The sequence below is a fragment of the Purpureocillium takamizusanense genome, chromosome 4 (assembly GCF_022605165.1).
Source record: "Purpureocillium takamizusanense chromosome 4, complete sequence".
Lineage (NCBI taxonomy): Eukaryota > Fungi > Ascomycota > Sordariomycetes > Hypocreales > Ophiocordycipitaceae > Purpureocillium > Purpureocillium takamizusanense.
In genome coordinates, this window is record NC_063071.1 from 1,807,445 (window position 1) to 1,819,106 (window position 11,662).

General features: G+C 42.6%; 2 protein-coding genes across 2 annotated transcripts; both read left to right on the plus strand.

Annotated features, from left to right (window-relative positions):
• Positions 1-485: 485 nt before the first annotated feature.
• FMO1 (monooxygenase) lies at positions 486-1,910 on the plus strand (the record flags this gene model as incomplete). The annotated part of the gene is made up of 1 exon (XM_047986476.1): positions 486-1,910. The coding sequence occupies one exon, from the start codon at positions 486-488 to the stop codon at positions 1,908-1,910; it is 1,425 nt and encodes a 474-aa protein (XP_047842458.1).
• A 1,391-nt stretch (positions 1,911-3,301) lies between these two features.
• JDV02_005204 (uncharacterized protein) lies at positions 3,302-5,537 on the plus strand (the record flags this gene model as incomplete). Its single annotated transcript, XM_047986477.1, has 4 exons — positions 3,302-3,440; positions 3,603-4,179; positions 4,269-4,676; positions 4,814-5,537. 4 exons carry the CDS (start codon positions 3,302-3,304, stop codon positions 5,535-5,537), a joined length of 1,848 nt encoding a protein of 615 aa, XP_047842459.1.
• Positions 5,538-11,662: the final 6,125 nt, after the last annotated feature.

Genomic DNA, 11,662 nt, shown 5'->3' on the forward strand with positions numbered 1-11,662 from the left:
GCTGTGGCGATTGCTGTGGCGGAGGGGCGCTGGTGAAGCAACTGTCTTGGGGCGGCACCCTTAGGTATCTACTAAGGTAACCTACTTCGTACCTCTAATAATTCGTCCTCTGTACCTTGTCCGTACATCTGCAGTTCAGGTGCAATGCAATAATAACCTAGGTACGTTGCTCCGTGCAAGATAGGTACTTGTGCTCTCGCAGCCTGGACAAGGCGAGCGCCGGTCACCCGGAGCCGAAGCAGCCCAAGAAGTTAGGCAGGCGTGCGGTGTTGTGTGACAGGCGTCCGATCACGCAAAACCGGAACCTGCATAGTTATCGACTCACCGTCAGCCGCATATCTTCCTCATTGTCCATCTACCCCTCTCGAGGTCGGATCTGGTCAACTTCGTATGACTGCGTCGTCCTCTCATAAATCTTTGGCTTCAGACACTTGCATTACTTGGATTGTTATCCCTCGTCGGCGATTGATTGCCCCTCAAACAGCATGGGCTCGCTCTCCTCTCCAAAGTTCCAGGTGAACAAGATCGCCATTATTGGCGCCGGTCCCGGCGGCCTCGCGGCGGCCAAGTATCTGCGGGCGCAAGGCACATTTCCCCTCATCACCATATTTGAGCAGCAGGATGAGGTCGGCGGCGTCTGGAACTACAGCAAGGTATCCGGCGGGCCGTATCCTGCGCCGCAGAGAGACCCGTTCTTCCCGCCAGATGAGCCGCTTCGGACGCCGTCCCATGCCGCGCCCATCTTTCCTTCTCCCATGTACGACAAGCTCCACTCCAACCTTCCTGGGACCTTGATGAATTTCTCCGATCAAAGCTTCCGCCAAGACTCTTGGGTATTCCCTAGCCGCGAGGACGTCCAGGAGTACCTGATCAAGTACGCCGAGGATGTCCGGCACCTGATACATTTCTGTGTTCAGGTGACCAAGGTGTCGCACAAGCTTGTCGATGAGCGCGATCAGTGGATGATAGAGGCTCGTTCGACGATGAGCGGACAGGCCATAGACCATGTTTTCGATGCCGTGGTCGTGGCGAATGGCCACTACTCCGTCCCCTTCATCCCGGGAATGGCCAATATGCCCCAATTTCAAGAGACATACCCGTCCATCATCACACACTCCAAGCAGTATCGGGCCGCGAGCGAGTTCAAGGACAAAAAAGTCATCATTATTGGCAATGGGCCCTCCGGTATCGACATTGCCCTGCAGATCAATCGGGTCTCCAAAGGCAAGGCTCTCCTATCTGTCCGAACGCCCACACCACCGGCAAAGCTGGAACACACCGGTTGCGAAGAGGTGCAAGAGATTATCGAGTTTCTCGTGGATCAGCGAGGGGTTTGCTTCAAGGGTGGACGGGTGGAAACGGATATCGACGCCATTGTCTTTTGCACTGGATTCCTCTGCAGCTATCCCTTCTTGACGGACCTACAGCACAAGCTCATCACCAACGGACAGGGGGTCCATGGACTCTACAAGCACGTTTTCCACATTCACCACCCCACTCTTGTCTTCCCCGCCCTCAACATGAAGTCGGTGCCGTGGCCGCTGGCCGAGGCGCAGGCGGCCGTGTTCTCGGCCGTGTGGTCCAACAGCCTGCCGCTGCCTTCCGTTGAGGTGATGGAGGATTGGAGCCGGAAGCTGGAGGAGCGGGAGGGTGAAGCCTTGCACGTATTTCCGCGTCTTGGCGACGGGCTCTATGTAAACGAGTTGCACGACTGGGTCAAGCAGGCCGGGCGGGCGGGCAAAGAGCCGCCGCGGTGGGATGACCGGATGTTCTGGCAAAGGAGTATATTCCTCGAGGCCAAGCTGCGGTTCGAGAAGCAAGGCTGCAAAGCGACAACGCTGGAGGAGCTCGGCCTGTGTTATGACCCTGATTGGAACAAGCAGGCCGTTGAAGACTCGCAGGGGCCTTGACAGACGATAGAGGCGAGTTGCTCAGGATGGTGCAACGGGCGTTTGTACGCACATGGATCAATGCTTACAGCACGCCGTGACCCCGGACGCATCATCACGCGACCACGGCGTCTCGGCGCACCAGTCAGCCTCGCAGCAAAGGGCCCAATGCGGCACGCACCGGGCCCTGCCCATCGCCATGTCGTGCCGTTGAACACAGAGTTTGCGCTACAATGTGGTGTGTAGGTGCTCACCGGCCTCATCACTTCACGGAACCAACTTGAGAAAGGCAGTCCCCGGGCCAGCAGACCGATAGCACGAGGCGCAGGGCTTTGAGCTTTGGCGTTCCTCTGGCCCCCATCTCCGAAAGCTGGGCCGCATCCTACTGTACGAAGTATACGCAGCCAGTTGATGACGACTGAGACACGCCGGCAGGCAACAATGGCGGCTGTGGCGGCATTGCAGCGCGGCGGTCGTGCCGTCGGCACCACCGGTTTAGAGTGCAGTACCGTACAATATCGGCACCAGCAGCAACAGACACTGCAACAACCAGCCCTGGCGGCTAACAGGTACGATAATCAGTCATATACGACACTCTACCGCCACCCATGCCGTTGGCCGTTGGCCCTGGCATCGCCCGTGTTTGGCCCCCTCGCCCAATGATGTGCGGGTGTAACGGCCTGCCGCACCTTCGGCCCCACTTTCGGCGTCCTCGCCGGAGCCGACGCCCGGCTGCTGTGGTGCAGAAGCAGACCGCATGGGCGCCTCAGCCATGCGTCGATGTCCGTTGTCGTGTCTCTCTGTGCCGTAAAGCTGGCCGGGCACTACTATTCAGTGCTGGTATGCTGGCTTGCCCAGATGCGGCAATTGTTGGCTGCGCCCTCTGTCTCATGTCTACCGCTTGGTGAACCCCGAACAATAGCGTGAATAGCTTGGTCCGTGCCGCGCCACTGGCGATGACTTCCTTGACGGCCTCAAGCATGAGCCAAGTGCATACCTATTGTTGAAACGCCACGTTTGGGAAACGCCGGATGGGCCTAATCGTTTCCCGAAGAAAGGACCGGTTCGGGGGGGTGGACGGACCCAATGCCTTCGGACCCCTCTCAGCTGCTGGCTGTAAGTACTATGCCTGTGAGGAGGATGAGAACGGACTTGCACTTTTGATCTCGGCGCTGACGGGTGGCGCCGTGGGGGCGACGGGGAAGATGCTTCATGACCGGCCTGGACACATGACGAAAAGGGGCCAGAACAGCCTGCGTGTTGCTGAGTGCACAATAGATGACTGTTCATATTGAAGCGACGACCCTGCTCTCCCATTCATTCCTGTTGTTGTTACTGCAGATGTCAATGCGATAACCCAGAATCACGTCACACAGTACTGCTGCTGCGATACTGTGTCAAGGGGCTCGAAAATGGTGCATCTCAAGGAACAAACGGCACCGCTCGACCTGAGTCACCACCTCTCTCAAGTGACTAAGAATCGGACGCCAAGCTCTATCAAGAACTACTACCGATTCTTCAAAATCTCCGGCATTGGGAACCTTGCAAGTGGTACGTCGAGCCCCGGCGAGGAAACTATGCGAGAGGAAAGAAACTCCTTGCCTACTACCTACCTCTCTACACCATCCACTCACTCAGCCGTCACCGTCTTTCCCGATAGGCCCACTCGTCTTGCAATGTGGCCAGTGTGCTTATGACGGTTTTCTGCTGCAGGTCTTCCCAACGCGTCATACTTTCCTTTCGACACGCTCGAGGCCGAGGTCGCCCACCCATCCCGATGGGACGCGACGGGGTCCGAGTCTGACTCGGAGGACGCGGAGTCGACGTCGCTCCTCGTAGTGCCCAAGGCGACAAAGGGTGGTGAGCCGGCCAAGCGCGTTGACCTCGCGACCGCGCTGCAGTACGGCACCGCGGGGGGTTACCCTCCGCTGCTGTCGTGGATCCGGCGCTTCACGCTCGACGTGCTGGTCCCGCACGTGCCGTACGAGCCTGGGCCCGACGTCATCCTTTCGTGCGGCTCGACCGACGGGCTGTTCAAGCTCGTCGACCTGCTGTACGACTCGTGGCTTCCGGAGAGGGGAGACCCCGTGAGCGAACGGCCGGGCATCCTCACCGAGCTGTTCGTGTTCAACAACGTGCTTCCTGTCGTGGAGCCGCATGGCATCCAGATCGTCCCCGTGGAGATTGACGGCGAGGGCATGCTGGCCACGGGGCCGGGCTCGCTGGACGACGTGCTGCGCAGCTGGGACCCGGCGAAGGGGAAGCGCCCGCACGTGCTATATACGGTGACGTAAGTTGCGTGCTCGCTTGCCTGCATCAGAAGCACCACCACCAAGATGAGAAGAAGCGTTCGTAACTGACCAAGGCCACCTTTGGTAGCGTGGGACATAACCCGACCGGCGGCGTCCAGTCGCTGCAGCGCAAGAGGGAGCTCTACGCCGTCTGCCGCGAGTTCGACATCGTCATCATCGAAGACGACCCGTACTGGTACCTACAGTTCCCGTCCGCCGCGGCAGCGGAGGCCAAGTCGAGGCACACGGCCGAGTCGCTGGCCGTCAAGAGGGAGCCCGAGGGGCTGCTTGGGGAGGACGACGACCGTGATGGGCCGCCACCACGACGCCGCCGGCGCAGCGGCCACGACTTCATCGACTCGCTCGTGCCGTCGTACCTCAGCCTCGACGTCGACGGCCGCGTCATCCGCCTCGACACATTGTCCAAGACGATGGCGCCGGGGTGCCGCATGGGCTGGATCACTGCGCAGCCCAAGTTCATCGAGCGTCTTGAGCGGTACGTGACCGACACCGATGCAGCTCCTCACCTCGTCCATCCACCATCCTCTCCCCCCCGTTCACTATACTCTAACCCAGGATAGCTGGCCCCCTTTTGACGGCTTGTCCATGACGACTAACTATCGGAATATATAGCATCACAGAAATTTCAACCCAGCAGCCGTCGGGCTTTGCTCAGGCCATGGTCGTCCAGCTCCTCGCCGGGCAGCAACCAGACGCGCTGAACACGTTCGCCGAGCTGCCCGCGCACAAGCGCGGTGCCTTCTCCGGGTGGAAGATGGACGGCTGGGTGCACTGGCTGGCGAGCCTGCGCTCCGTGTACGAGCGACGGGCGGCACGCATGTGTGCCATCCTCGACCAGGGCACGCACCAGGTGATCAAGAAGCCATCATCTTCCTCCTCCTCTCCCTCCTATCCCACTCCCCTCCCATCCTCCTCCTCTTCCCCATCGACCTCGTCCACCCCGGGCAAGAGGACGCAGCTGCTGTCCTTTGACTGGCCCCGTGGCGGCATGTTCGTCTGGCTGCGCGTGCACTTCGAGGAGCACCCCCTCTGGATGGCCCGGGTCCCGACCCTGGGGGCGCCGCTGCTCGACGGGCCGGCCATGGCGGCCGCGCTGCTGGCCTTTATGGCGCGCAAGCCGCACCTCGTGCTGCCGTCGCCGGGCACCATGTTCGGCGCCACGCCCGCCGTGGTCGAGGAGCGCGCGTGGCGGCACCTGCGCCTGTGCTTCACCGCCGAGAGCGAGGACAACATTGACGCCTGCTCGCGCAGGCTGACCAATGCCGTGCACAAGTTTTGGCTCATCGACGGGGTGGACATCATGGAGGAGCTGGTGAGGGAGCAGAGGGCTTCGTGAGAGCATAATAAGATGTATGAGAGTTGTACCTTGCTGCGCGCAACCCGCGGGGAGTCCCGTTTGACTCTACAGTAGCTGGAGGCAAAAAAAGAGAGACTGCTGCCCTACAACCCTTCATCCCTGCCACCGTATCTAAAACAGTATCTATGCATTTTATACTAGGCTCATCTCTAACCCCCTTTTTAAAGCTAACGCTAGGATAACCCTTAGATCCCCCCTCTTAGACTAGTCTACTTTAACTATACCTAAAACCTATGCTAAAATCCTATATAACTTAGAGATAGCCTAACGTAACGTAATGGTATTTATACTTAATATAATAATACCGATTAAGAAAGATCGCTTAATAAGGCTATTTAGCTTAAATAGGCTAAATAGCTCTTTATTAATCCTTTAATTAAGCTTAATTAAAGAGGCTATATTAAGTAGTTTAAGCTTAATATTAATAAGTAAATAAAGGGTTATCTTAAGAGTTAATTTAATAGAGTAAGAAATATAGCTTTTAATATTAGCTTTAAGACCGCTAGTTTACGCTATTATTATTATCGCTATCGATAAGCCTTTTATTACTCCCCTTAAAGAAGTTACTTTAAGACCTTTCGGAATAGTTAAGTATTTAAGAAGGGTTACTTAACTTAATTAAAAAATATAAAAGTGCTTTACTATTATTATTATTATTATTAATATTATTAATATTACCGCTACTATTATAATTAAAAAAGCTAATAATAATAAAAAAGGTAAAAAAGCTATAAGTACTCTTTTAAAAGCTATTATAGTAATAATAGTTACTATAATAGCTATTATAATAGCTTTTATAGCCTCCGCTAAAGCTAGAGCTATTATTACCTTTTATATTTCCTTAGCGTTAATATAAGTTCTTAAAGGTCTTAGAGATTTTAGAAGGGGAAAGAGACTTAACTTTATTTTTAATATAGCTAGCCTATAAAGATAATAAGCCGCTACCGCTATTATTAAAGGACGAGGGGAATAAGTCGCTATTACTATTATTAAAGGACGAGGGGTATAAGCTACCGCTATTACTTAAAGATAAGGGGTATAGGCTATTACCGCCGCTAAAGATATACTTATTATAGGTAATATATAATACCTTAGCTCTCCCCTTATAAAACTAAAAGTATTACTTCCTTTAAGCCCTTAAGGGTATACCTTATAATTAAGGGTTCTTTAAGTTTCTTTACTTTATACTAATATTAATATTAATAATAATATTAATAATATTAACGCTAATATTAATATTAATATTTAAGCTTACTTATAAGCTAATATAGCTAATATTAATATATAAAGTAATATATATTCTTTAATATAATTTAATAGCTAATAAAGGGAATTTTCCCTTTAAGCTTTAGTTACTTTACCTTTATAACCTTTATAAAGATATATTTTAAAGGGTAATTAAGGCTAGTAATAAAAGCTATAGACTTTTATAATAACTTAAATATTTATTCTTAATTATTATATTATAAATATATTAATTAAAACGATCTTTAAAAATATAAGAGTTATAAAGTTAATATTTTATAATATCTTTAAAAAGTATTAAATATAAAATAAAGAGTAAATAAAGGGTATAAAGATTTAAGAATCTTATCTTATTAATACTTTATATATTAATAAACTAAAGGTTATTAATAAGGAATAAAATAAATAAGTTATTAAGACCTTAATAAAAAACTTAATATTAAAGTAACTTAATTTATATAAGTTAAGCTAGAAAATTAAATAGGATTTTTATTAAGATATTAATCTAATTATATTTATTTATTAACTTAAAGTAAAAGGTTATTAAAGTATTAAGCTTATAATAAAACCTAGCTTATTTAAGATAATAATTTAAGACTATTTAAAATAAGCTTAAGAAAAAAAAGACTAAATATTTAATTAATAAAAAAAGGTTATTTAAAGTAATAAGACTATTATTATAATAAGTATTTTTTATAGTAAGTAATAAATTTAATAACTTTTAAATAAGTATTACCTTTATTATAATCTTTACTTTTTATAAGGGGCTTAGCCTAATAAGAGCCCGGGGCGCGGCCCTAGGCGTAGTAACGCTACGTATAGCTAGGACCCTACGCTAACCTAGGCCCGTAGCTAGTTACGTAGGGCTATATATAGCGGGCGCCGCGCGTATAGGGGCTACCTAGTATATAACCCTAATTTCCTTCCTTTATAGTACGTTAAATATTAATAACCCGACCGGCTCCTATTATATAGCGCTAGCCCCGTTATAATAACTTAATATAGTATATTACCCTTAAATAGATAAAGGTATAAAGAGGATTAACTAAGAAGTATAGGTATACTTTAGGGCCTATATTAACTATAATTAAAACGATTAAGACCGATAGCTACCTATAGCTTAGCTTATACTTAATAGCTAAATAAGTACCTTAATTAATATATCCCCTTTCTTTATACTTTATAGTTATTACCCCTAACCTATTATAAGCGGCCCCCTTACCTTTATAAGGGAAATAGGCTAATATATTATATTAAAGAATAAAGTATAGGCCTATTTACCTCTTACTTCTCGAAAAATAAAAATAAGTTATAAAAATATAGCGAGATAATTACTTAAAGTTCCTTTCTTAACTTAAGCTATTTAAGTATAAGCGCTTTTTTAATATCTCTTATACTAATAATAAAAATAGCTACTTTAGCTATATCGCCGCCCTTTTACTTCTTAATCTATTATATATACCTTATAAATATTAATACCGTAACGTAATAAGCGTCTTTTATATCCCTTAAGAGCGGACTATTAAAGGGCGGCCCTTAATAATACCGTACTTATATTTACGATAGGCTATATTAAAGCCTACCCTTATATAAGACTAAGTAAGACTTTATATATTATATTTAAGGCTTCCTTAAGATAAAGGGGAACTTTAATTAAGGTATTATATAAGCGTAAATAGGCTATAGGTAGCCCTCTATACTCGCGATTAACTATATTAGCCCTTTAATAGCTACCTTATCTATAATACCTAATATACCCTTTACCTTATAGGAGGGGATCTTCTTTATTAAGACCTTAAGGTCTTAGGCTACTTCTTTATCTATAGCTATATAATATTTATATCCTTTATCGATAAATATAAAATAAAGAAGACTTTTATTAATTAATATTATTACTATTAATAAGGTTATCTTTAAGCGTCCCTTAAGCTCTATTTTCTTTACTTATATTATTATAGGCCCTAAAGTATAGCTTTACTTTAAAGTAGCGCTTTTCCTTATATAAGCGCCGCTTCTTTACTTCCGCTTTCTTTATTACTTTTACTTTTAAGCTTAGGCTTAATAAAGACTATATAATATAGCCTAACTAAATTTAATATTATAGGCCGCCTCGCTAAGGTATAAAGGTAGTATACTATTAAGTAGTTACTCCCTTTATAATAGAGGTATAGCCCTTTACTCTTCTTTTTTTCCCTCTTATCTTTAATAGCTTACTTAATTTAATAGGATTTATTACCCTCTTTAATTAAGTCCCTTTAAGGGCCCCCTTTATTTAGGCTAGTCTTATACTTCTTAAGGTAGATAGCCGATATTATAATATTACCTTAATAATTAATAATTAAGACCGCTATAAAGGAGTTCGCTTAGTCTACTTTTAAGTAAGTTAATATTTATACCGGGCCCGGCCCTTTTTTTATAATTCTTTAAAGTATAAAGTCCTTTTAAAGTTTTAAGCGATTTCTTAAAGGCGCTAAGTATATTTATAAAAGGTAATTAATATTTATATTATAATAAGCTATTCCTTTAAGGTATTAAATATAGTATTTTATAGCGTTAAGATTTAAGTATCTTTTATTTAGGTAAACTTACCTATATTTATAAAGGTATTCTTAAAGTTAAAGAAGAAAGTATTAAAAAGCTACCTATCTCTTTAATATAGGCCTTATAGCTTATTAAGCGCTCTTTCCTTTATTTACTCGCTATTAAAGAGGTATTTAATATAGTTAAAAAAGGCTTATAGTTTCTTATTACTTTTAAGTCCTCTTTAAGTCTAAAATCCTTCTATATAAGGCTATAGTTAAATAGGTAATATATTAAAGAGTTAATATTAAGTAGCTTTACTTTCTTTATTAAGGCCTTTTACTTTATTAATCTTATATTTACTCTTTAATTAATATAAAAAGAAATAAAAGTATTTTATCTTACTATTTTATATTAGCTATTTAAGTAGCTTTTACTTCTTAGGCTTAAGTACTATTTCGCTAAGGGCTATTAAGTTAAGTATAAACTATAGCTATACCCTTAAATATTTAAGTTTTACTTATTAAAGTATTTACTATTATATTAACTATTATACTTATTATTATACTTATTATAATGCTTATTATTATACTTATTATTATATTTATTATTCCGCTTATTATTATACTTATTATTATACTTATTATTACGCTTATTATTACGCTTATTATTATACCTATTATTATACTTATTATTATACCTATTATTTTATCGAGAGCCTATAGGCTACCGCTAGGTCTATCTTTATTACTTAGTTTACTATCGTTAATAATATATATTATAATAGGGCTAGCGCTATATAATAAGAGCTAGTCGGGTTATTAATATTTAACGTATTATAAAGGAAGGAAATTAAGGTTATATACTAAGCAGCCCCTATACATACGGCGCTTACTATATATAGCCTTACGTAACTAGCTACGGGCCTAGGTTAATATAAGGTCCTAGCTATATATAGCGTTATTACGCCTAGGGCCGCGCCTTAGGCTCTTATTAAGCTAAGCCCCTTATAATAAGTAAGGATATTAAAGGAGGCCTTAATTAAGAATTAAAAGAAGAATTAAAATAATTATCCTTAAGATAAGCTATAAAGGCTTATAGAATACTTAGTTAAAAACCTATAATAGGTCCTTTATTTATAAAGGGATAATAATTATTATAAAGGTAGTCTATTATTAAAGCTAATAAAGTAAAAATAGAATAACCTTTATATAAATATCGAATATAAATTATAAGTTAATAAGCCTCTTATCTTAAAGTATAAAGCTCTTTATAAAAAGAAAGGAAAAGAGAAAGTAAATAAAGAAATAGATAAAAAGGAAATAAATAAGGGGGAATAAAGTAATAAGCGCTAATATATAAGGGTTCTCGCGATAATTAACTTCTTTTTTCCTTTTATTAAATAACCGATTTATTATATTATAATTACCTTTAAGCTTTACTCGCGTATTATAGTTTAAAAGGTAAGGAGCTTAATTATTAAAAGCGAATAAAGGGCGTCTATTAACGGTCTAATAACGCTATTTAAGTCTACTTATAAATATAACCTATAAAGCTAAAAGATAAAGGTCTTATAAGAATACTTTATAGGATTAAGTAAAGGGAATATATAATATATTTAATAAAGGAAAAGTAATAAAAGGAAAGATATAACTTATTTATATTAGCGATAATAGAGATAAAAGGAAAGAAGCTACTTATAAGTATTAGCGGGCTTTATATATATTATATATATATTAGAAAAAGAAAGTTAGATTAGGTTAAGTTAATAATAGTAAAAGAAGGTAATAAGACTATAAAATAATAAAGCGCTAAGCGCTAAGTCCTATATATATATATATATAAGTAAAGGAGTAATTAAAAGAGCTCTATAGAAGTAGCTTACCTATATATATATATATATATATATTAAAGGAAGAAAGTAAGGTTAAGTAAGTAGCGGTATTAAAGGCATTTTATATATAGCTTACGAGACCCGCTTTTTTCATTTATATAGCTTATAAAAGGTATATTAAAGGGCTATTTAAAGGGCTATTAATAAGCTATTAGAAGGGGTCTATAGAAGCGGCTTATTAGTATATATATATATATATATTAAAGGAAGAAAGTTAAGTCCAGCTAGTAGTAATAATAGCGGCGGTAAAAAAAGGTAACGAGACTATAGAAAAAAGAGGCCTTAAGCCCGGCAGGCGCTATATATATATATAAGTAAAGGAGTAATTAAAAGGGGTCTATAGAAGCTACTTACCTATATATATATTATATATATATTAAAGGAAAGAAGTTAGGTTTAATAGCATAGGCATAAGTAAGCGTTCCTTATATAGGCTATGGAATAA